Source organism: Homarus americanus, unplaced genomic scaffold (assembly GCF_018991925.1).
Source record: "Homarus americanus isolate GMGI-L3 unplaced genomic scaffold, GMGI_Hamer_2.0 scaffold57965, whole genome shotgun sequence".
In the NCBI taxonomy this organism is placed as follows: domain Eukaryota; kingdom Metazoa; phylum Arthropoda; class Malacostraca; order Decapoda; family Nephropidae; genus Homarus; species Homarus americanus.
The window spans coordinates 4,218,038-4,245,707 of NW_024725031.1; the positions used below are offsets into that span (position 1 = coordinate 4,218,038).

At 36.3% G+C, this 27,670-nt stretch overlaps 1 protein-coding gene across 4 annotated transcripts; it reads right to left on the reverse strand.

The window, feature by feature from the left end:
* Positions 1-226: 226 nt before the first annotated feature.
* LOC121864666 (protein eyes shut-like) lies at positions 227-26,499 on the reverse strand. Of its 4 annotated transcripts, none has more exons than XM_042363811.1 (17): positions 26,430-26,499; positions 24,156-24,472; positions 23,033-23,270; positions 22,295-22,380; positions 21,660-21,814; positions 21,049-21,153; positions 20,533-20,693; positions 16,795-16,957; positions 16,424-16,546; positions 15,278-15,564; positions 12,424-12,586; positions 11,188-11,320; positions 8,462-9,607; positions 6,467-6,775; positions 4,178-4,302; positions 3,767-3,875; positions 227-740 (listed from the first exon to the last, which is right to left on the reverse strand). In XM_042363811.1, the coding sequence occupies exons 1-17, from the start codon at positions 26,488-26,490 to the stop codon at positions 735-737; spliced, it is 3,687 nt and encodes a 1,228-aa protein (XP_042219745.1). In that variant the 5' UTR covers positions 26,491-26,499; the 3' UTR covers positions 227-734. The 4 variants fall into 4 exon arrangements, with proteins under 4 accessions (XP_042219745.1, XP_042219746.1, XP_042219744.1 ...); XM_042363812.1 differs by having other exon boundaries at positions 15,305-15,564; positions 22,295-22,398; XM_042363810.1 differs by having other exon boundaries at positions 22,295-22,398.
* Positions 26,500-27,670: the final 1,171 nt, after the last annotated feature.

The window sequence follows — 27,670 nt, forward strand, 5'->3', positions numbered from 1 at the left end:
AGGGAATATTTTGAATGTAAACGTCATATATTTTGCATAAGATAAAATTTTTGCTCATTTTCATCATCCCCTTAAATTACATCTAAAATTTGTATGTCTAATGCAAATTTTAAGATGTTTATATTTAAAATGATCTCCATCTTGTAAGGATTCCAGCAATGTAAATTATATATTTTATGAGCTAAAGACATATATGTCTTCAGTAAATAAACAAACTGTACTTCACCCGCGTAAATTATGAAATTTACCGCGAAATTAAAACATTTCATTCTGGCAAGGTGCTGCGTAAATGACCAAGCGCGTAAAAAAAACCCGCATAAATCCAGACTATACTGTACTAACAAAAATATTGATAAATGCCATGTAGAAATACCCCTTCACCTTCTGTTGTTGTAGGGTATGGTATTGGACTTTGGTCAAATACGTCAACATTTAAAGCTTAAATTGTATGTAAAATGTTCATGCATTTGAAAATTGCAGGAAACAATTACGTGATCAAAGCCAAACACGGAGAAGTGGGCAGGACCTGCATCACAAAATAATGCTGAAATAACTTATTAAGGCTCCACCATCTCAACACCTAGAGTCTGCTTCAACTTATACAGTATATTCCTACCTGCAAAATAACTAGGTTCCTGGCTCAAGTACTGAACATGTAGGAAATGAGATAGAACAGAAGGGTCCCACAACCATTAAGAAATGCTCACGTGCAGAACAGGAATACACCCAGGGTTCTACGTCTGAAAAAGAGGAGAAACATCTTGGGTCATGATACCAAATTTCTTCCTAACTACATTTTACAAGAATAACTACAGGAAAGATTTTACTTCATTATTCAATATTAAATTTCAGATTATCTTTCAATATACAATTATCAAATTCAGTTTATTACAATAGAGAAATATACAGAAACTTCAAATTTTGGTTCGGGCATTCTCAAGAAGGCTTAATAAACTCTTCAAAATGTGATTATACTCCTATATACAATCAAAGAACAGGGTAGTGATAGGTGCAGTTGGATTACTGTACATCACCATGCAAGAATTTATTTTAAAGTCTTCTAAGGTACATAGTTTCTAAAAATTCTGACTCTTTTTGAAAGGTAAATTAAGGGATACAGTACATAAACTTAAAAGACAGGGACGAATGGTCAGGGAGAGTCGTAAAATACAGAGTAGGCCAAAACAATAAAAAAAAAAAACTAATTAAAATATTTTTTTGTTTTAATACTATTATGTTGATTTTAATAAGTTCTAAATATTTTTAGCCCTTCTTATAACTTTTTAATATATTATTAATCATAAACATTACATTCAGGATGATTTAGCAATTATTTATAATTTTTTCTATCTAAAAAAATAACTGTGCAAAAGTAAAATTTGAAAAACACAAGCTATGATCAGTCATCCAGACTCATCCTACATGCTTAAAGGCAAAAACTAAAATAAGTTCATCTTAATGCATGGAAAAAACTAATATACTTTTACAGTTGAAAGTTTTAAAGAATTCATTGAAATACAGTTGGAGAGAGAGAAAGAGATGGGCAGTGGCAACTTAGCTCCCCTGAACCTGTATAATACTGTATACTGTATATATATAGTCTGAACACATTAGAATCAGAGGCTCAGAGCCCAACCATAAACAGAAGCAGTCACCAGTTATACAGAACAGTAGTAACTTGGCTCCCTTATAATCAATGTAAGATATGTGCAGCCCTGTAAGAAAGCCAATTATCACCACTTTCACCAGTGTATAATAGTTTACATCCATGTCTATATTGAACAAACGCGGGGACATAACGCATCACTCTAACACCCACATTCATTTCAAATATTTCACTTTCTTTCCCATGTACTCTTACTGTTGTCGTGCTGTTCTCACAGAATGCTTTTACTGCATTTAATAGCCTTCCTCCCATCCCATACACTTGTTATGCCTCCCACAATGCTTTTCTGTTCACCCCATCATATGCCTTTTCCAAATACATTACAAATCCTTTAAACCATCTGTAAGTAATAAAAACCAAGAAAAAACTTAATTAAAACCAAGAAAAAATGCATAGATTAAAAAACAAAAACAAAGTTTTTTTATTTGGTTTAAATCCGCCAACCCTGGTAAAAGACAAATAAAAATGCAACAGGAAAAGGCTGCAACAAAATGTAGAAAACATCCACAAACACTTCCTCACATCCGTAACTAGCATATGTACTCTATCTTAAGATCTTATTCACATGAGTTAGGGCCTTGGGAGGCCTGAGGATTAAACTCCAAATTTGCTGACCATACAAGATTATGCATTTCCAATGTATAACTATAAAACTAGTGTCGGTTACAGACACTGGAGCTATATTTCCCTATCTGTATAATTATATGTGTCATCGATTTCTTTGTTTCAGAAAGTAATATCATTTGTCCATGTGTAATATGGTTGGCTATATTATAGCAAGTTTATCGATGTATTACTGCAATAAATACCATAAACCCACATAATTAAACAAAAATTAAATGATTAAGTTCAATGTATGGCGTGCTTTAAGCTAAACCAATACCTTAAATCTTTTTACTCAATGAAAAGCAGAATTATTATCTATCATACAAGCACCCAGAAGTAACATACTGTAGTGTTTTTTATCAATGGTCTATCAGTTGCTGAAGTGATTTTATCAGGATTCTTGTTCATTTGTTACTAAATAAAGCAAGCCTGGAAAACATTTATGCAATGTGAATAAATTACATGATTTCAAATCTATGTACAGTAGTTACCGAGACGATTCATCCTCATCAAGCTAATGTCCAAATCAAACAATATTTTAAGTTTGAAGCAAATAATCAAAATCATATCATGGTCATAACAGAAAATCTTACTTAAATCTAATTTCAAATTTTGATGGGAAGAAAAGAAGGATTTTTTTTTTTACATTTATCTTCAAACTATTTAAGAACTGTCAAATACCTCTGACCCAACCAATTTCATTCCAATTTTCTTGTTTTAATAATAATACTTGACATTTTCTGATACTGTTAAATCTGGAATTCTCTGCAATGCACCACATTGGAAACACTGCTTCTTGCCTGAACAGCCAAATTAAGCAATGTTGGATCTGGTTAGTACTTGGATGGGTGACCGCCTGGCCCTAAGAACACCAGATGCTGCTGGCATAAGGACTCTACTGGAAACAAGCATCTCATGGCTTTTTCAGCTGTCCTTGGTCAAATTGTCTGAATATCAATTACTGTATAATAATTATTATACAAGTACATAAACTATGAACCAAGTAATCATATTATGTATATTGTTCACCCCTTCTACACTGTGTGATCTTAATACCTTCAATTAACACATACTACTGCTACCATACATGCACATGCAAGCTCAAACTTACAGTAAGAAAAGGTATAGTACTGTAATCTTCCAATTATCAATATTTGTAGAGTGACTGGCACAAAAAATCTATGAGTACAGTATACAGTACGAAGATGAAGAGGTAATGTTTTAGCTGCTCAACAAACTCATTCAGTCAACCACCCCTGAGTACAGTGGAAGGGGAACTGTTCACTCTGCTCTGTAAATGGCTGATCATAAACATGCTGAGGACATAAAAGAGCCTTTACACTTTCTAGGGGAATACTATCTCGCAAGAAGATAAAAACATAACAAAATCATTCAAAAAAAATTCAGGATAGTTTATTTAAAAAGGGACAAAAATCAAAAACTTTGTGGAACAGAGATGCTCCATTGTATATGTGCTAAATTTATTGTCCTTACCGCACTATCACAGTCTTCACAGAACCATGAATACCCACGACGTTTTGGGGACTTCTTAAGAGGTGGTTCAAGGCAATTAAAATGATACGCTTTATTGCACTCATCACACCTGCATGAAAAAGAAGACACATTCTTATTTAGAAGTACAGTATACAGATAAGTATATTACTCCCTACCTTGATAAGACTGTATCACAAACAAAAATCTACCCTTCTGCTACATTAGTCAAATTTTTTGGACATCCACAACCAACAAATGCAGATATTCAGCATAAGCCAGTCAGTTAGTCCAAGGTGCCCCATGTTCATAACATTTGACTGCAATGGTGAAAACATATAAAATCTTACAATTTCACTGCTATAGTACAGTATCTTTTGAAAAAGTCAACAATAAACTTTTCATTTTACTTACGAAACTGTGTTGGTAACACCTCCCGTCTCACCACAAACATCACACTTGCTAAACTGCTGTGGATCACTAGGGTCTGATCTTCTTCGACTACCTGAACCACTGGTAGTGTAGGTATTTGCATGACTCTGAAAAATAATTATTACTTAAAAATTATGTTTTTATATAAAATAAGTAATTCACCTAACATTGGTCACCTGTCAAAATTCATTCCTTGTCCTGGGCACCACATGCTCATCCCAAGAATCCTTAAGTGAAACCCTTTCACTTTTGTCAGCACTTATGGGTGGGCAGAGGGAACCATGTCAATCATCTTATCCCCTCAGCCATAAACTGGAAATTCATATTCCAATCCTTCCATTAAGATTTATAAATTATTATACATAGTCCTACTGTAGATTAGAATACTATGTTAATTAACTTGAATGGCACTTAGATAACTATAATTTCCTATGCACGAGAAAACTTAGCTCAGTTTCTGTTTTGGCTTCAACATTTTAACTTAATGTTATAAAAAAGTCAAAAGAATTTACAAATTTCATATTCATACCAAACAGAACAAAAAGTGGAGGTACTTTCCATCTCTACTAAAGTCCCATTTTTCTATGTCCTAATCATTTATACAGGGACTTTTGAATTTGTTTACTCTTAAATAATTGGAAAAAGTGAATGTGAATTAGTATAATACAGTATCTCTAATTATTTAATTATCACTGCTTTCTAAAGAACAGTACCTAAATTTGAAACATTCCAAATCTAAGACTTTATTTGCCTTAATAGACAACATTATACAAATAAAAAAAAAAAATTTCCTAGACTGTACTTCACTACTTAAAGATTATATTGTGTGTGCAGTAATATTTTAATTAAAATTTTATGAGACACTGTAAGGTCTCAGTATGAATTTAATCCTTTGGCTGTTTCACTCAATTATTGTTGAAGGAATTTTCACACCCAATGGCTGCAGAATGTGAATTCATTCCACAGGGAAAACTTTAATATCCCTTTGCTGCAACAATCACCTGTGTATGCACAACCATCATAAGTGGAGCATTTGGTGCCTACATTATCTAGCTCATTCTGCCATCTCTTGGATGTTTAAAGAGAATATTTACTATATATTCTTGAAAGTTTTAACATTTTTATGCATTTCAGTATTACTGTTAGAGTTTTATAGGACACCCAAAACAATTAAAATTCTAAATATGTGAAATTAGACATTGAATTGAGTTAGTATAGTATTAAACATAAATGCAGCCAGAATTATATTATGTTAAATCACATCAAATTTAGCAAAGGAACACGATAGTTTACAAGGACGGGGCCCAAGAAACACCCAACATTAGTGGTTCGGACTTAATCTTGTGATTAGTCTAACCATCTCCTTTAAAGGGGATGATTTGGAGGCAAAAGTCACCATCAGCAATAGTTGTCTGATGAGTTGGCAATGTTAATCATTGTGTAGGCACCTACACTTTCAATGTGACATAGAAAATTATTGAAAATGTAGATACTGTACTGCATTACCTGCAGGCCTGATATCCTGACTGTTGAATTTCCCTCAGCTGAAACATTAAATCTTGTTTTCTCTTTTAGATTTTGTAATCACTCAGTTTATGGTAGGCATCTTTCATAATTTTAGCAAGTTGTTTTCCAAGACAGCTGAGTTACCGTACTTACTATGGACTGAAACATTCTCTTGATGCAATGGATAAAATGTGAGTCCCCTGAGGACTTCATACAAAAATAAATAAATAAATAGACTTGTACTGTACATCTTGATCTGAGGAAGCAGTTATTTAACTATCTTACCTTGAGATATGCAAATACAGTACTGCATGGTCTGCTATCACTGCAAACATCATAAATTACTAAAAAGGATATATAATCCACTTAGTTATCTCCAAATGGTGTAAAACCAGAAGCAAAATGATATTAGGGAGTCAACAGATAACAGACACAATGTACTGTGCATGGCTAAAAGTAAATGTTAATCTCAATGTCCCCAGTTATTATGAACTCTTTTTGAGCTTTGGTTATACAACAGGGGGAAGGAGATACTGAATTACAACAACTAATAATTCTTTCAAAGTTATATGGGTTCTAATACCAAACATTGAGACAGCTCTGATAACATGAGTCATCAACAAAGGTTGTAGTCATAAATTTACAAATGGGATGAGAAAATATTTTTATCTTCAAAACCTGGCTCAAGATTAGAGTAATAAAATTTTGTTTGTACAATGCACTAATTAATACGAGATATCATAAAAGGTCAGCACAGTATCTCACCATAGAAGCTTGACTGGTGGTGAAAATTGGGAAGTGTGAGTTCGCTGAATGACTAGGTGCAGATGTATGCACCACTGAGGAAGAGGGTGGTGCCATTGGTTGAGTTAATGTGTAACCAGGAGGGAGAGGTGGGTATCCCGCAGGTGGAGTCATAGTCTGGTAGTTTGGACGAACATGTGAAGTGCTGGTAGTGGTGGTGGCAGAAGAAACTTGATTGGTCACAACCTTTGGATTTAAAGATGAGGAGATAGGTGCAGAATTAACTCCACAGCCATTTTCCTCCATTGGACGTGGTGGAAGAGGTTTGATCTGTTAAGCACCAAGAGCATTAGTATATAGATACCTACATTCAATGGTTAACTTACATTATTTTATAACTGGGTGCACATACACTGGGACCACTGTGTATCACATTAACGCCCTTACACAAAAGTTCCATGTCATCAATAAACTTTATTATTCTAGCCTTTCCTACTTTCTCGAAGGTTAATTTTATTCCAAATTTCCAGAGGCCCAGGGATCTCCGTTATAATTTCTGAGGTGTGCATTTTACAATGGTGTTCCCGTTCTATGAAACCCCAAGACATACATCTAGTTTACTCCAATTGCTTTATGCAAGACCCTAGCTTCACATCTATCTCCAATGCCTTTTAATGTCAAGCTTTTAGATCAGGGGTTCTCAACCAGGGGGGAATTTCCCCCCTCAGGTTTTCAGGGGGGGAGGGGGGGAACTGATACTAATATGGAAAAAAATAAAGTATTTTCAGTATTATATGCATATTATTTGGAATGCACTTTTTGAGGCAGACAATCTTGGAAAGGAGGGGGGAATGACATTCTGACATATGGTGAAAGGGGTGCATGGGGCAAACAAGGTTGAGAACCACTGTTTTAGATGATAAACAAACACCACTGCTCCAGGATGACCATTCCCCTCCCATCCAGTTCCTCCTTCATCCAATCCTTACACTACCTTCTTAATTTTCCACTTCCAAATCATATAATTTTTATCAATCTCTTGCATCCTGTTTTCTCATAATGTCCTTTTGTATTTTTTTTTTTTACAGGAATTAGCCAACCCGGGCACAGGTCAAACGACCCACAACGGAGCCTGGGGGGCGAAAAAAAAGAACGGAAAGAAATTGAAAATATAGAAAGAAAGGTTATACTGTATTAATCTACACCACGAAGATGCCGGAAAACCAGCTTTTTAAAGTGAGAGATTGTAAGAGCATGGAAACACAGAAGGCGGCAAAGCATTCCACAGTTTGGCTGTGTGAGGAAAGAAGGAGGAACTATAACGGGTTATTCTCGTGTGACCGATATCTACAGAGAAATGGTGGGCACCGCGGGCAAGACGTGTGTTACGAACCCACGGCCTTACCGGCGGTACACAGGATGCCAAATCCCCTGAACATTGCCCGTTAAAGTACCTGTAAAAGAGAGAGAGTGAAGCAACATTGCGGCGAAGAGAAAGGGGAGAGAGATTGTCGACTAAAGGAGGAGAGTTAATAAGACGAAATGCCTTTGATTCCACCCTATCTAATAGTTGCTTCACATTCATAAAATATTGTTGGCTCAACCATTCTCCTATGCCTCCTTTAACACAGTTCTCTCTCTCTCTCCATACATTTCTCATTGAAACTATTATGACTTTTCCCTTGGTTACTGAATGATTCAGTTCATTATCTTATATTCCACTTGCAGACACATCCACTCCCAAGATAGAAGAAACACATTCGGTACTTCCTCCATTCAAATTTCTCTGTTTCTCATAGCTACTTATATCACATCACTCTTGTTAATGCTCTCTTCTTACTTTTGCCTACTAAATACTCTCCCATTCAATAACATTTGCAATTTTTCTTCTGTATCTTTCACCAAAACAATATTTCCCTCAGTTCCCATTTGCACCCTTTATCCCTACCAAATAATTACTCACGTAGACAAAAGCATGAATGTTATCTTATGTAATAAAAACATAACCTAACCAACCTTAATTCTCACAGGTGTGACCATTTCTGATGCCATTTCTCCTAAACCATGTTTATCACGATGATGGTGTTTCTTTTTCTTTCTACCGCCTTCCAGTTCTTTGTCCTTATCCTTTTTCTTCTTCTTACTACCATCACGATGTCGTTTCTCCTTGCGGGGAGATGTAGGATCATCTTCAGCACTGTGGAGTGATTCAGATGTAGGAGAGTGTAGTGAGGCAGCTGAAGGAAGGGATTCTACACTGGTATCTAAGTGAATACTGGAACCTGCACGACGACGAGAGTAAGCTTCTGAATTTTCAGTAATTGGAGCAGGAGGATTTCCAGCACTTGACAAAGTATCTGAATCTGGTTGTGTAGGCGGATGAACTGGAGCATCAGTAGTATCACCAGTAAGGTCAATAACATTCCTCCGACTACGGGTGGGAGATGAAAGACGGGAATGAGGAAGAGTTTCTATAGCTTCAGATGGTTGCCGTCGCTGACGAGAGGGTGAGGATGTAGCCTGAGACACTAAAGATGGAGGTGAGGAATCTATTTGTGTTCGGCGAGTCTTGGTTGGAGAGGTAGGTTCTGGGGCTCGTGTTGTGGATATAGTAGATGTTGTTACTGACAATGCTGCAGATGATGTCATTACTGTTGTGGATGCTGTCACAGAAGTGGCTGTGGATGTTACAGATACAGTTGTGGATACTGTCGAAAAAGCTGCTGTTGTTACATTAGGTTCTGGTAGAATTTTCCTACCCCGACCTGAGCGAGTCTCAAGTGGTGAGACCTGAAGAATCTCTGGACCAGCATCTTCAACAGAAACTTTCTTTCCATGGTCAGTGGCTGTGGTGGCTGTGGTAGGGGACATCTTATTTGAAGGACTGGATTCAACTGACTTGTTACCAGGAACTGAATCTCCTGAGGAGATTTCCACATCACCCTGTGATTTTCTTCTTTTCTTTGTTACAACTTTCTTATTGTCACAAATCTTTCTCTTCTTCCCTGCAGAATCAACAGATTCCTCAAGGTTCATGGGCAATGAGGCTACTCCAGGATGGTAGAGATGAACAGGAGGCTTGTCATCTTGAGACTGGGTTGTACTTGTAAGGATAGTAGGCATAACCCCACTGGGATGGCCCTTGTCTACAATATCACAGCCCTGCAAAGAGAAGATGAAATAACTATCTATCCCTCTTTCAACCTTACTCAATTTCCAATGAAATTAGGTGGAAGAGATGCAACAGGCCTTGACACTAACAGAATCCAAACAGCCTCAACTCAATATGTTAAAATAAAGTGAATGAAGATTTCCCCAATACTTTTATGATTAGTAATATTCAATATGCCTTTAAAGTTAATTCATCACCATGACTCCTTCCTCTGTATGTTCAAAAGGTTTAAGTATTTAGGAAAAATGAATATATAGAAGAGGAAAGCAGGAACTGATCCCCCGATTCTTAGCAATCTGTAGCGAGTGTTAACCAACCCTCTTGGTGGTATAGTAGTCCAACATGGGTTACACTCACCAGTGTACCAGATGTGGGGGCTAGTGTGTAAGGGTGAAACCCAATCCTTCACGTCAGCAGACTGAATAAATCTTGACCACTGTTAAGTAATTTTATGTTTGTTTCCCTCTAAAAACTTCTTTTAACAGATTTTTACAAAACAAGTCACACACTTTTAATAAATAAACACAAAATATGCACCATCAGTTGTATATCATGATATTCGAGTTACTATAAATTACAGTAGAAATTTATTACTTTGCCATGTGTATAGGCCAACAACTGACTACACTGGCACACTAACCCAGAGGGGTTTTATTACACACAGTATATCATTTACTAATAGTGTGACACTCAAACAATGCACTAGCAGCTTGCCTGTGTTAATTTACAATTAAAAGTATGTGCTGCCATCTATTTTTATTCTTTCTTACCATGAGAATGACTTGTTTGGTTCTCTAATTAAGGCTAGTAACTTTAGAAATAAAAACAGTCACATAAGGGAAGTACTTAGAAGATTTTTTTATAACCTAGAAAGCATATCACTGGAACAACAAAATTTAGAACAGTTAAAATCAAACTTAGCATGTAATATATGCTGTTTTCTCTAAAACCTTGTAAAAACTAAAACTGATGGTTTTACCTTGAAAACTCAACTTCTCAGAGGCAGGCAATTCATGTATATTATCTAACCAAAGCTTAAGGATTTAACCTTAAGAACCCTAAACTAAGGTGGCTGGGGAATCTTCTAAAGATTAGTTTACTCCCCCTTAGCCCTAGTTCTAAAAAGGGAATATTGAGGCCACAGTCACCACTGAAAGCTAGGAGCTTGATGAGTCATGGCACTGCACAATCTGCTCCTTATCTGACTGATCCAGTCATATACCAAGCTCACAGCACCAATCTCTAGTTTATTCCAGGGAGGTGGGTGAGACCCAAGTTGTTATTCCTTGGTTGTAATAAATGGGTTTTCAGAATAAAGCGATTAACTATCACTTGATGTCACTGCTGTATAAATTAACTCGTCTACCATTCGCACATTGTCTAAAGGGAGGAGTGGATATAAGCTCCAAAAGTTGCATGACAACCCTTCTTGGAGCTTATTGCTCATGTGCGGCATTAGCCATTTGAATTAACGGTACAAACTCCATTGCTCTGCACAGACACCTCGGCGTCATCCTGAACAGTGGACGAATCACTATCAATACAATGTCTTATGAAATTGTTATTATACCTTTGGTTCTGAAGCTATTGAAGGTGAAAATTTTGCAGGTTCTTTAATATTTCTACGTAATCTGCGTGGTGCGGCTGTATCCACCTCTGGTGCTTTATCTGAGTCTGAGGACTTACAGCAATCTGAACACTGCCTGTAAGAGGAAAGAAGAATAATCAGTAATGTATATGATAAACTCCTGACATATGGTAACAGGGATCACTCTCACTGTTCCTTTCTTCAAACAGTGCTACAAGGTCTTTATAAAATAGAAACCTTTTTTATATTTCATTACTTTCAGTTATATCATACTCTTCTCCAAATGAAAGTATTTTTAACTAGAGAACTTTAATTTGTAAATGATTATTACAAAATCACCTAACTGGAATAATAAAAAAAATGTGGTCAAATGAATGAATAAAAAAATATCAACAATACTTATTAAATATAATGACATATTAATGCTAGTATGTGTCACTTATCTCAAATCTCTGCCAGAGAAGTTCAGAAATTGAAATGTACTAAAATAAGGTGAAATAGGCATGATATGAGCCATGGTCCTGTAAACAATACCAGAATAATCTATGAATGATGACATGCAACATGAACCAACCAAACCCTATTTAATCAGGAAATAACCTCAACATCATCATTACATAAGGTCCGGCTTGGTTCAGCTGATTCTGGTTGTTTATCAACATTAAACAGTTTACACTCACCTTGTTTAAAACACTATGCCACTCATAGTAGGCCCACTCCATCTTACTCTTTCACATTTTCACTCATTCAACATAGTTTTGGAATGATGAATTGTTGTTTCAAAATAAAAATAAATTTTGTGTGATTTTTGTAGGGAAACTCTGCCAACAATTACACAAAACTAATCTGAATTATAATTTACCTCCAAAATTTCAACATACTTTCCTGTACTTGGAGAGACTTTGTTCAGAAAACCAGAAAAATTTACAAATCTAAATATCTCTCAGCCCCAAAACCACTGGATTTCCAAGGTTATACAGTAAACAGATCATACCTATCATCAAAGTAAAGAAATTCAGGATCATGTGGGAACCAACATCCTTACCAGGCTTCAAGAATATACACCATGATCATACAAAGAATATAACTGGGATGGGGTTATGGTAGTGCACACAATGTCATAATATCCTCAAAGTTATTTGAAGATACATTACAATTTTCAAATTTAAACTGATTTTAGTAAAATCCAAGAACTTAAAAAATAAATTAATTACATACCAGCCCATTTGCTTGGTCTTCTTAGGCATACGAGTGAGAGGTGGATCTAAACAAGACAGGTGGTAATAATGTCCACAGGTATCACACTCGATCTGTAAATGCTGCTCCTTTGTCAGCTGGCAGACACGACATCTATTGAGTGTCAGAGAACCTGATACTGTCTCTGAAAAAGGAAGTGAAAATTATCAATTAGTATATACTGTATATATATACTGTACAGTATTGGCTTCCTTACACAAACACATCCTTCCTTACTTCTCTCAATACATAAAAATAATGACTATGTTATTTGTGCAACAACATAACCAGCAAGTAAGGGAATCAGTGATATAGACAGAAATAAATCTTAACAGCAACTGACTAACTCAGTTATTCATTCCTAAGAAAATACAGTATTCCTGAAATAACATAATATGTAAATAACTAAAATCTGGATTTAAGCCAAAGAAAACATGCTATGTTACAACTGTATATCATTGTGGGCTGCAACAAGCTCAAGAGGATGTATGTTTACAGGTATACCTCACTATAAGTATGTCAGACATTCATTCTTGAAAAGTGCGACATTAAGTTACACAATGTACTGCACTGTACTGTACAGTATAGTGAATAGAAATGTACCAGATATTTCTAGTCAAAATGTTAATTAAATACCTAAAGTTGTTACTGTAAGTTACAATAATATTTAGATATAAATTATATGTCAATGAGATAACATTTGAGGCACCCCGCATCGTATGGGTTATTCGAGCAAAAATTTGAGACTGAGAAAGCACAGTTAAGTTTTTCCAACTTCAAACATGCATAATTTTTTTTTTGAGATACAGCATTCATTTTGATGCATTTTGAAGCTAAAGGACTGTACTTGCAGATGGTAGGTAGCGAGTCATGAAGTAATGTATACATGTACTGGGTTATTGCAATGTTGACTTGAAGCAACAAAACTCCCACCCACTTATGGCTTTTTTTACTTTAATTGATATCAGAGTGTAGATCCCGTCACATCAAAGGAGAACTGAGGGAGAGGGAGAGAGGGATTCCGCCTCATTGGCTGGAGGGGCCGTGACGTAGATAGCAGACGCTCACTGTGGTTGGCCGAGATGGGGGAGGAAGCTGTAGGCCGGCCGCTGTGATTGGCCGTCCGCTCCTCTCACTCACTCACTGACAGGATGAGAGCACCTGACGATGCGAAAGCCAAGCCCATAATTTCCTGTCTGCCAAAAATCGATGTTCTACCCTATTTTCAAAGGGCTTTCAACCTTATTTACAGTGTAGTAAGGAGATCTTATCAACTACCATCGTATAGAGCTTGGCAGAAAATAGTGTTTTCCAACAAAAAAGGGTTTCACCCAGATGGTCTGAATGCACCTTACAATGCGGGACGTCTCATTTATCCGAGCTGGTTAAGGAGATTGCTTAGTAGAGGCTGGATGGGGTGGGGTGTGGTGGAGTTATTGAGATGAAGCAGATGAAGGCTGGACATATAAAATATTGGTATAAAGATAGCTGGACAGCTTTTTTAATGTTCTGTTTGTACAGGTCTTTGGAGCAGTTAATATCATCAGTTATTCACTTCATAACTGTAGAGCTGAGCTCTGTTTGGATCACATTCACTGAAGCTGGTAGGTAGGCAAAGCACTCTGGTGATGCAAACACTCATTCACCAGCTTCAAAATGACTTAGAACGTCTAATTTAACCATTAGATTAATACTTTGCCTTGTTTTTTCTTAACACAGGCAAAATATCACAGGCTGGGCATTTCCACTCATTGTACAGGGTGTTGATAATGTTTTACTACTGTAAAGATATGAGATCAAGTAAATGTGGCAGTGATGCATAAACTAACATTGGGAGGGGATTTGGTTGTTCAATATTCTTAGGCTACCCAAAGTAATCCACCACAGTCAGGTAATATTATTTTTAATTTTTTGGAAAAAATACTTAAGCGTTTTTTCTCAAATTCATCAACAATGTATAAGCAAAATAATGTACAGTATAGTGAGGAATACCTATACGGTATTTGGAAATACCGGAAAGCATACATGGGAGTACAGTACAAAGGAAAAATAGATAACACGTGACCTATGACAAGATTATCTACTAGAGTACAGTAATAATGACAAGCTTTTTATTCTAGACTGATGAGGACAGGACAATAAAACAGAAAGCTCCTCCCTACACACCACACCCTCTGACATGTTGATTGGCTTTATAATAGTGATGACAGAACACCATATACTACACTGTAGTATAAAGGGGCAATCACACTTGTGCATTTTTCATCCAATGTCGCCTCCAACCTTTGGTCAGATTGGCCCTGTTTCTGAACGAACTATCATATGTGACATCACGTATGTCCATCTCCAAGCTCAAACCATAACAATAAATATGGTGGAACTCTTAAGGATGACAGACTACTCAACAGGGAAAGCAGTGTGGGGTATCCCTTTATTTTCTCAATAAGATAAGCTTCTGATTAATTATTCCATGTCAGTAAACAGAAATCAAATCTATACAAACTCACAAATGAGCATAATGTTCACTATAGTACTGTTATTTTGGTACAGTATATACTTATTTCTGAATACAATTTCAGTCTTATCACGTTCTGGATGTGCAGGTGTCCAATAATTCTTCACACTTATATTATGTGTATATACAGTAGATAAAATTAGCGTAAGTCATTCTGAACATGCAACTATAGTACATTAAATACTTGCAAAGAGAAGAACTTGAGCAGGTGAAATATCTGGAATACTGTAGATTCTACCCGGGTCTCCCTTGAAGAAGAGTACCAGAAAAAGGAGGCACTGAAGACAGCCAGAAGACAATAACAATGGCAGAAACATTTACCTTGAAATCTGACAGGCCAGCACTCACCTCCTGCTGGTGGTGCCTGCTCTGTCATCATCATTTTAGCTGCTGCTTTAGTCATGATTGGCCCCCTTAAACTGCCTTTTGGCAGTGGTCTAGTGGGCAGTGGAGGGCTTGGAGGGTTGTGCAAGGCAGCTACAACAGGTGGGAGGGGGAGGGGCCGCCCTGCAAGGCCTTTGAGAAGATCGTGAAGTTCTAGGGCTTTATTCAATAGTATATCATTTTCAGATTTCATGTTTTCACAGTCTGACTCCATGTGGTTACATCTGTAGTGATAATAATAAAATTAATTTGACGGAAAAACAAAACATAACAAAACAAAAAGTTAAAGATGAACAGCATTTAATTTAAATAAATGGTTGTAAGTCAAATGGGCCCATTTCTAAATAAGTTAAAACTTAACATGGCCAAACCATTAAAACTGGGACCCATTGGACTTAGAACTTAACCTCATTACTATTGTCCAGGTCAAGTTTGGATGAGACCAATGAAGATTGGGAACTCTTTGACAAGTAACCAAATACAGGAAACTTACTAGATATCTTCACATATAATAACAAGACCACATGTATGCACTTTAGAATTAGAAAACCATAATAAATGATAACAATCAATGAAAATAAAAATCCAGAGGAGATTACCAGAAATGAAGATTCACACACTCACTGTTACCAAAATGATGTCCATAAAGCTACAGCATCCCACTCTCTCACCAGCCATGAATTCTATTAACCCATACTATCTCAATGTGCAATCATCCACTCAAATTCCTGAAGATTTTCAATCACATACATTGTCCTTAGCCAATCCGTAAGCTGTTTATCTTTACTCCTTTTACCATAATCTATCAGTTAACTGAAACTTCTCAAATCATATCACCATTTATTCTCACACAAAATTTTTTGACAGCGATCAGAAGATCTCTCTGTACTCAATTCAGAAGTCAACACTTCCCACAATGACTTCTTTATCATGTTTATCCTTAATCAATAAATGCATCATATACTGTACAGTTGACACTTGGTAGCAAACAGGGGAAACAACAAAAAGGAGGAGAAAAGATGACATCAGTTGATACTGTACACATTAAATCTTGCAGTGAACTGGAAAAATACCCCAACTCACTTGACTCTTAGCTCTGTCTCCTCTTGCACTAACTGTGAATTTTCAGTAAGAAGTGAATCTAGACGGTCTTTCATCTCAGACAGACGATTTGTGCGGTCTAGATAGTAACTGATGAACTCTACACTGTAATAGATAAATTAATATAAGAATATAAACACAGAAAATCACAAATAAGTGATTTTAGACAAATTTATTTACCACATTCACACGAGTACTTTTACCTAAATCTGCTATACTATATAATGATGAAATAATAACAAACAGTAATTTTACACTTGTTTTGCAAAATGTGATGGGCCACCAACCCACCATTCATTTTATCCCTAAGAGGCATAAAACATTTTTTTAACAATTAAAATTTCTACACTCACTTGAATGCTGGAGGTATATGCCACTTCTTTCTTATGTCCCCAACATTTGTGGACTGAGATGGTTGAGATTCGGTGCTAAGGCCCATCAGTTCGGTTTTGTGCAACAAAGAGCGAAAGAGAGAGGCTGATGTGGACAGTGCTCTTGGCATCTTCTGCGTTGGATCTGGATATCAAAAGAGATACTTTAATAGATTTTAACCTCATAATATCAAGTAAAGACAAATTTATTCACATGTAAATGTGAAATAATACTAAGGATGGAAATGAAACATATCTGAATCATATAGCAGGTAGTCCCCGACTTACAACTGCATGGACTTACGTCCATCGGTACTTACAACCTGCTCTGACCTAACGACCGTCGGGACATACGACCGCGGCAGTCGTGACCAAAAATATTTTCAAATGACGCGCGCATTTTCTATACCGAAACGTTCTGTCCCGGGCGATAGCGTGGTTCGGCTGGGTCGCCGCGTGGGTACACTCACTCAGTGGAGCGCTTAGTTGGTGTTTCGCTATCGTATCCTATACTGATCGCGCTGTGAACTTTCGTTATTATCGTATATAATTGACTTTATAATGACTGGAAAGAGTAAAAGTGAGAGTGCTGGTGGTGCTCCAAGAAAAAGGAGACAGGCAATTACTTTTGAGATGAAAATGAAGATAATAACTCAGCATGAGAATGGAAAGACTGTAGCAACAATCTCACGTGACCTAGGTTTCTCACACTCGACCATATTCACTATTCTGAAGGACAAGGAAAGTATTCGTGATGTAGCGAAAGGAACAACACCAATAAAGGGAACTATAATTTCAAAGAAAAGACAAGGTCCTATTCACGATATGGAAAAATTATTGGTGATATGGATAGAAGACCAGATACAAAAGCGAGTACCCTTAAGCCTTCTAACCATACAGGCTAAAGCAAGAAGCCTGTTCCAAAGCCTGAAGGAGCAGGCAGGAGATGAATGTGATCAAACCTTTACAGGAAGTCATGGGTGGTTTGATAGATTTAAAAAACGCTACAGTCTACACAATGTTAAGGTGAGTGGAGAGGCAGCTAGTGCCGATGTTGGTGTTGCCGAAGCTTTTAAGGAGTTAGATGAAGTGATTGTTGAAGGGAATTATTTGCCTGAGCAAATATTCAATGCGGATGAGACTGGATTATTGTGGAAGTGCATGCCTGAGCGGACATACATCCACAGAGGTGAAAACAAAGCCAGGATTCAAGGCATTCAAGGGCAGAATTACACTTCTGTTGGGGGGGAATGTTGCTGGTTTCAAGCTAAAGCCCTTCATGATCTATCATTCAGAGAACCCCAGGGCTTTTAAAAATGTCAGCAAGCACACACTGCCAGTGTTTTATCGCAGTAATAAGAAAGCCTGGATGACCTTAGCACTGTTTGAGGATTGGTTCATGACTTGTTTCATTCCATGAACCAAGGAGTATTGTCTGCAACAACGGATTCCCTTCAAGATTTTGCTGATTTCGGATAATGCTCTGGGACACCCACCACACCTGGACAACATGCACCCTGATGTTAAGGTAGTCTACATTCCACCTAACACTACCTCTATCATCCAACCCATGGATCAAGGTGCTATTGCTGCCTTTAAAGCGTATTATTTACGCACGACCTTCGCTCAGGCTGTTGCTGCTACTGAAGGTGAGAAAATGCTCAGAGAGTTTTGGAAGGAGTACAAAGTTTTGTCATGTATAAAGAACATTAGTGCAGCATGGGATCAGGTTACAAAACATTGCATGACTGGAATATGGAAGAAAACCCTGAAAAGATATGTGAACAGTTTTAGAGGATTTAATGAAAATGAAGTATTTCGGATATTAGTAACAAGATAGTGGAGTTAGGTAAACAGCTGGAGTTAGAAATTGATACTGAAGATGTTGGACAGTTGGTTGAAAGTGTAGCAGAAGAGCTCAGTAACGAGGATCTCATTGAACTAGATGCACAGAAAATTGCAGAGGAAGAAGAGAGACAAAATGTAGAAGAAGAACCTGTACCCCCCAAAAAGTTTTCAGTGATACAAATGGCAGAGGCATTTGCTACAATTAATAAAGGAATGCAAATGTTTGATGGCATGGATCAAAATTATGAGCATTATGCCAAAGTTGACAGAATGGTCCAAGAGTCACTTGCTTGCTACAGGGAGATTTACAATGAAAAGAAAAAGCAAACTGTAAAGTCTAAATTGGACATCTATTTCAAGAAGTCCCCCAGTACTGTCTCCTCACGCCCCACCAGTGCTGCCTCTTCACTCCCTCAAGATGATCCAATACCTTCAACCAGCAAGTTTCCACAGTACATAAACCTGTCTGAAGAAAGCGACATTGATGACCCACCAGCCTTGTCTCCTCCTCTGCTTCATCCAATTAATATAGTCTCCATGTATCCTGTAAATAGAAAATTATGGGGGCCCCATGTGCATTCAGCTGACTACATTAAAGGTAAGTGCTCAGTCACACTGTATCCATTCCTCATTATTTATTACTTTTACTGTACTGTATTTCATTGTAGATTATTGTTTTGAATTTTTTATTTTTATTTTTTATTTTTATCTATGTCAGACTTACGACCATGTCAGACTTACGACCATGTCAGACTTACGACCTGGATTCTGGTCCCTAACCCCGTCGTAAATTGGGGAGAGACTGTACAGCATTAGTAAGCTTAATAAGAACAAAAGTTATCAGAAGATAACTTGCCTGCAAAGCAAATCGATGTTATAATATAACTGCAAAACTTTTGGAGTAACTATGATTGCTTAAAAGGGTTAAACACTTCAGCAATGCTAGAGGTATGGCAAAAGCTCTTCTATATTTCATGAGGACAAGCACAAATTGGGCAATGAATAAATAAACTAAACTAATAAAAGTGTGTCACCACCAAATGGTAATTGTGCTCAGGGTATTCTGAGGCAATATCACATCAAAAGGATGGAAGACAACAGTACGGAATGTGTAATTAGCAGCATGAGTTTAATGGCAAGAAAATACATGAAATATACCAAAAGACACAATACAGGTACTGTATGTATAATATCCTTAAAAAAAAAGTTGGAGTAGATGAAATAAGGTAAACTTGAGTACAGTACATAAATAATGCACATGAACACGATGCATGCAGAAGAAAGAAGTAAGGAAGACATAAATTGCATGATGAAATGATGGCAAGAGGCCAGTTAAAGAGGAGCATGAGGTTCATAAACCAATGCCATACCATAAAGTATGTAGTACTGTACAGTGAGCCCTCAGTTCAGATCACACAGGGTTATTTTCTTCAATACATGTGTAGTTCATACTAGTGCATACTGAGTTTAACTTCTTATGAGATATGAGAGGATGCGTTCCTGGATCTCAAAAAATTACTTTTTCACCACTCAAAATCTCATTTTTCAAAAAGAAATACACAGCTTTCAAAGTAAACACAATATTACAGATAATGTATATAACTTGGATAGTGTGCTTACAAACACTTTGCAGAACTTAGACACAGATTCCCTCTAAATGATTATTATTTTTTTACTCCAGCTATTTTTCCTTCACAATTTAGGTATGATAACTCAATAATAATGACTTTATGATAAAGGTCAGAGGTTCTGCTACTGCCTGGAGAAGAGGTACTGGGTTCCCTACTTGTACACTCACAGAACTACAAAAATTAATGATTTCCTGTACAGCACATTATATGAAATCCTGTAAATGATACCCTAATTACTTACACCAAGGAGTGGGTCTATTATTCTTATTGAAAAGATACTTGTCTCGGTAACGCCCGAGTTTACGTTGAATGCGATCTTGAGTTTCCTGACTGGATCCAGATTTATCTGCCTCTCCTTGTTTCATGTGAAGTTGTAGGGCCAACCAGTTTCTTTTTCTTCGCCTTTTATAAAAAAAGCAAAGACAAACACACTCACAAATAATGACAAAAAATAATGTGTTCAATAAACACAGGGTATGTTCCATAGGTGCAAAATATTTACTGAACAGCTTGAAAATCTGAATCAGGTGATCCAAAGATGCATATAAAGAAACTTACAGAAATTTACAGTTCTATGCTCAATACTTTTTGTGTAAATCTGCTAACCACAATGGGTGAGACAACATTTCCTAAGGTTGGATGGTAAGATACAAACCAATACAAATATGAGTATTTCAATAAAACAAATTGAATATCATTATCACAATTTAAGGCAGGTTAAAGTTTTTTTTTTAATTAGTATTCACTGTGAACTTACCTTATGAGCTCCCTGTCAGTGTGCAGTTTGCAGTGAGCATAGTATGGGTCAGCTTGGTCAGCTTCACCATGATTCACCTCAGACAATAAACCTTCACGTTGAGCACTGTCAATAACAACACATATACAGTATTCTGTATATATTTAGTACTGCATACTAATATTACTACTTATCAGTATGTAAAGTATACCAAGTGTAGAAAAAAGGTACATTACAACTAAGGACTAAAATTGTGACCAAACCAGCAAAAAGTAATTTCTTTCGTGATAAAGGCAAGATAATTGTATTCTTCAGTGAACAAGGACGGCCTTATAACCTTCTGTACTTCATTCAAATGATCAAGACAAGACTAAAAATAAAAAATTTCCCTTCCTTATTGTAAATTTCCAAATCTTAAATGTACTGTACTCCATATGCATACTCTCAAAAGAATTTTCACTGTATCTTTCTTAAAACAAGTTAATGGTATTTCTGTCTAGTAATTCATCCTTTAAAGTATAGAAATGGTAATACTGAATTAAATATTCTAATGAAAAAAAAATTATTTATGTCTGATAATTATCTAACACACAATGGTCTTTGACAAAAATAAACAAGAGAAGCATCCTTACCATGTAACATGAAAGTAGGCGCGACACATCCCAGCATCACAGCCAATACACACGCCAGTCTTGGAATAACGTTCATCCTCACAAAGCGTACATGTTTTAGAACCCCACCTGCTATATGGCATTTCAAACAATGTTGGGAAGGAGAGCTTATCCACCTAATAAAAAATAAACATTGAAAGATACATATCATCACAGTAAAGTAAGGCAACATTACACACAGCAAAATTTCATGATCTGAACACAGGGCAGAGAATAATATGAATGATAAGAAAAGCTAAATTACCAAACCAACAACATAATGCCTCCATTGCCATTAAAGCTGAGAAGTAACACAGAAGCCAAAATGGCTCCAAGTTCAGTCATCTGGAGTAATCCTGGGCTACCATCACGTATGAAATAACTGAAACTGCAATCTAAGGCAGGTTTACAGAAGTGAAAAGTCTTTGGAAAATGGTCTATCTACTATTGTACTTTCATTTCCAAGATATTCACTCGGTCTTTCCTTACTGTAACTCTGTGTATGTCTATCTATAAACATTCCTTTGAACTTAAAGTGCCAAGACAGTGACACAACATTCCTTCTTTGCCAAAGGCTTCACGAAAAGTACAAAAAGAAGTCATAAAATCATACTTACTTCACTAAAGGCAACACCAGGGATATACAAGGCACACACCAAGTGCACCCATCTCCCCATCTCTGTTTCCTTGAAAATTGTATGGCCTGTAAAGAATGAATTCCCTATCACAATTAGTAAATATAAGCTCGTCATTTTGAGGATTCAAAGAATTTGTTTTTTGTATCATTTCCCCCTTATAGGCCTCAGGGTAAAAGGCACAATTATAATATAAATCTTCCATACATTAGTACTATTTAGAAATAGACAAAAGTTTATACCTGTACAGGGTATTAGCAATATTTAAGATGTTAAATAATACAGATTCTTAGGCAGTCCATCCCAAAAGAAAACTCTTATTATAAGCATTTAGATCTATGCTGTATAATCAATGATAGGATAAATGCTTGAGTAATAATGATTATATAGTACTGTACAGTATTCTGAATTCTAACAAAAGATAATATAAAGTTATAACACCTACATTTCAATCATTATGACAGGTACACATCATGCAATGAGCAGCTTTCATCACTTTAGATACCTGTACTCAGGTTCAACTACAGTGGTGAGTAAATATTATTGTAATATCTGTATTCACATTGCAGTTGAACGTCTACATGACTGGTACAACCCATGATCCATAAAGTGGTCTCACAACATAAAAAATGGGGTTCGTAATTATTTCATGTTTGTAGTGCTTTATCCACATGAAGTTCATGATACGACTAATCCAATGTGATAATGTAATAGCCTTACCTAGATTTGGACAGAGTTCACACGGTGGATCAACGACGCCTGCCTTACAGGCGTCACAAAACCAAGGTTCTGTGGAACTTGATGAAACTGTGCTTGATACTGATATTGAGTCACTAATACCATAGCAACCTTCGTGGACAGACACACTACATCCATCACAGGTCACTATTTCATTGACATCATCGGAATGATCACCAAGACATACGGCACACACCAAGATCTTTGGACGTTCCACTCCCTGGAAAATGTTATATTTTTGTAATGATGTACTGTACCTAGATATAGTGAAAGCATAGAGGATAAACTTCATTACCTACTATAACAATATTAGATGGTTAGTGTAGGGTTTTATAACTCAGTTGGTACTGCTCTGAGTTCTAAATGTATTGTACTGACAAACAAGTACTGTACCTGATATTGTCCTGCATCCAGGCAAACTAGAGGGGTATTGTTGTTTATGGTGTATGCAGAACTAGTTCCTCAGTCATATAAAAGCCCTATATTAAGCTAATTCATTTCCTTTGTTACTTCCTTCCAATATAAATAATTTACATTGTGCATTTCCTCCCCAAATACTGTACAGTACAATACTCATCTGCTAATATTGACTCTCTCTTTAAATGTCTATTATTACCATAAACATATATCTATAACTCTCTCTAAAAGGTCCTCTCAAGGCTTGTCCTCCACCATTTTCCTTACCCCATTCTACCACACACAACTGACAAAATTCATAAATTGACAAGCATTTACTGGAAGACTTACTGAGAGCATTGCAATTAAAGTAAAAGTACAGTATATTTATAAATTGCATTCTGTCATTTATATAGCATTGTAGTGACCAAGATCATTGATCTTAACACAAAAATCATAATATGACTGAAGTATAAGCCATATGTGAAGTTTGATGAAGCTATATGTAGCAGAACTCAAGATACTATTGTGCACAAACTTGTGTGATAGCAGGAAAATAGAAACATTATGTCCTTTGACTTTCCTTAGAAAGGCAAAAAAGCTCAAATAAAATATCAATATAATACAATAGATTATATTACCTAATATATAAGTTACTGTATACTGTACCCTTGTCATGTTCTTGGTAAATATGTTATAGGTACTGTACCTCTAAGACTTGCTTCTTCTTAGCCTGTTCCAACAGCTGGGTGACACTCATATTCTTTTCTTTTTCAGCAGGTACTTCAATCTCTTCTTCACTTTCTTCATCATCCACATCATCACCATCCTCATCATCATCATCATCATCATCAATATCAGGGGCATCTGGGTCACTATTGATGGAGATATCATCATCATCATTCAGTTTGGCTTCATCTACGTTAAAGTCACTGTCGTCAGAACTCTCTCCCAAATCTAATTCTGCTAGGTCAACCAGTGCAGCTTTTGATGGTTTCACCTTCCTCTTCCCTGGTTCACGGTCCACTGTAAATTAAAAAAAAAATGTTAAAACCCATATTTTACTGCCACAGAACTGGAAATTCATGAAAATGTCATCACTACCAAGCCCAAAGAGAGGCTCAAGCACACACTGGTCTTGATTTTTTTTTACAACAGACAAATTCAGTCAGTCAGGCTGCAGTGATGGCCATGCTTGCTGGGAGATTCCATGCCTCTTATTATAAACCATGGCTTGTGATTGTGTTGGTAGCCAAGTTACTGACTCATAAAGATTCCTCAAAAAGGGGCCTTAAACATTAAATATGACAGGCAAAATGAACCTACCAAACCTAGCCTAATTAAAAAATAATTTACTTTTAGATTGGTGGGATATATAAAACAAGTTAAGTTAAATTCGGTTGGTTTAGTTTGCCAGTAATCATCAATGGCTTAGGTCTGAAGTGTCCCTGAAGGATCCTTGTTTACATGACTTTGGGATAAAATAAACGAAGTGGTTATTTTTCCGGTGATGGACCTTTACTTACTTGCAGTGCCATACGTATTGATTACTTCACTGTGACCAGACAAATTACCAGTTTAAAATATACAAGAACAAAAGTCATAAGAAGAACAGTCTAGCCAGCAAACTCTTCTTAAATACTGTACTATCAACTTTGTTCTCACTTTTTTCTTTTCTTTTTTAAATCCATAAATTATTATAATTAAGGAACACGTGAATATTAGAAAACATTAATATGAACTTACTTTTATGAAGTGTTAATTTTGGGTGGGGAAAGTAGTGACTTGCAAATTATTTATAGCAGCTGAGACTCTGTATTTACTACATATAAGAAACAGGGCTGTAGACCACTGCCTCCATGTACTCTACTCCGGCTAATCAAGTAAATCAAAACAAATCATCACAGAACTATGTCAGATTTTAGCAGGAACAAGCCAAAAAGACTTGTCAAATTCAATATATTTTCTTTAAAGTTTTTTATTAAGAATTACAGTCATACAAATGGTATTATGTACTGTAATGATTTCTTACTAATTCAAAATGTATTCAATCCTTTCTAGTGATTTAACACTGTAATGGCACACACCTACTGGAGTAATTACAGCATAGAGTGGTCATACTGGTGCTTAAGGATTGTTTTTAAGTCAATTTTCCAAAAACCCATACAAATACTGATCAGGTTCATATTTTTTTTACATATCATATCTTATATTGTTTTACCCCCTCCATCCATTTCCTCTACAAGAAGCAGTGGTTAGTAGTTCTGTAAATAAAGTTCATATCACAAATTATTATTACATTAATAACTTTACCACAACACTCTTTCTTCTCATTATCTGTGAACTGTATACTTTGGCTATAAGAATCATTTCCATAACTTGTATCACAATATTAAGTTAATGATACGAATATGTAACATTTTATGGTTATCATATACTGTACTCATATTATATATAAGTAATTATTGTTAATGAAGCAGAGTAAAATATGGAAGCAGTGTAGCATAACCAATGTACAAAAAGACAAACCCTAATTTGCAAATATGTTTCTATTAACTTTCTGATTATAACGGTTAGTGAATGGCACAATTTCTTCAATACATATCTAACAGGAATAACATTAATGACTAATGATGATGAGACAAACATTCATTCTTAAATTAGTGTTTACAGTCAAGGCATCAATTAACAACACACTTATTTATCCCTAACAGATACATAATCCCTGACATTCATATTACCATTGGAATCTGTTAATACAAATAGAGACACAAAGTATATATAGTGTTAGTAGCTGGTGTGAAGTCAAATCACCGCGCCCATCCCCCCCGCGGCCAATCCTAAACACCTAACTCCACTCTCCTTCCTATCACAAAATCACCATCAATATACCTCTGATGGTAGTTTACTATTAATCAAATATCTCTTTATATCTTAAACATGTAATTTAATAATTTTAAGAATGACATTACACTTAACTTACCCATTGCCTGAAGAAATAAACCAACAGTGTCATTTTTGCTTGCCTTGTTATCATTCGCCATGTTAGCGGCGTCTGCTGGAGCAAAGTGACCCTCAAGGAGCGCAACCTGTGTGTTTAATTCATTTTTCTAACTTATCCTGGTTTACAACATCAATATTTCATCATGCACACAAAACAAATGTGCATACCTGAGCATACACGTACGCATATGCACCAAAAATCTATTGATTCGCTAAATTGAAATTGAATACTCGTGTAGATGTACAGTATCAGTTCTTATTGAAAATGCATGTATGTGGGATTTTGTTAACGTGCATATGTAAAAAGTGTGATCAGCAATGCATCAATAATTACAAGCGTGTGAACTTAACTGTGTTGTTTATAATGCACTTGAAAACACCATAGATAATGCCACCATGGACCATCTGTAACACATAACAATCTTAACTTAAATAATTTAATGTTACGGAATACCAGCTTGGATTTATACCAAGATGCCCCTGCTGAACACAGCTTCTGGGGGTCACAGTTTCTGGGTCTGGACCATGGTGGTAAAATAGACTGTACACGTTAACTTACTATACATACTTAATCAATGATTACTTTATCGGTGTTGGCATGAATCTTGCTGAGAACATCCTCACCAAGAGGAATTTAGAGCCTTCCTGCAAAACATACAGCAAAATATACTGTTCTTGTCCCCTATCCTGGCAAATGAATTATTAAACACCATAAAAATGTCCAAAGATGCAGCAACAGGCGACGACAACTTACCAATGAATATCATCAAGAAAATGGCACCCCTATTACCACCTGTTCTCTTACATAATTACAAATTCACTAGTGGTGTCTTTCCTGATAAATTGAAAGTTGCTAAAGTTCATCCAGCATATAAAATTCAGGCGATTAAGGTCTTTTCAAGGACCATCGCTCATATTAGTCCTCTCAGCCTTAAGTGAGATAATCGAGAAGCCAGCATGTAGTAGACAAAACTTGTGCAGTGACAGTCGTATCGTTACAGATTCTCAGTTTGGCTTCAGAGCAAGGTTAACCCAGAGTGCCCTGCTGTCCTCTATCAATGACATCTTGAACTCCTTTGATGACAGTCAGTTCACAGTCGGAATATTCATGGACTTCAAAAACCTTTGATACCGTTGACCGTACCATCTTAATAATAATGATAATAATAGCTGGTCTTTTGTTTCACAAAAGCACCAGTTCTTTTAAAGAATTCACTAGCG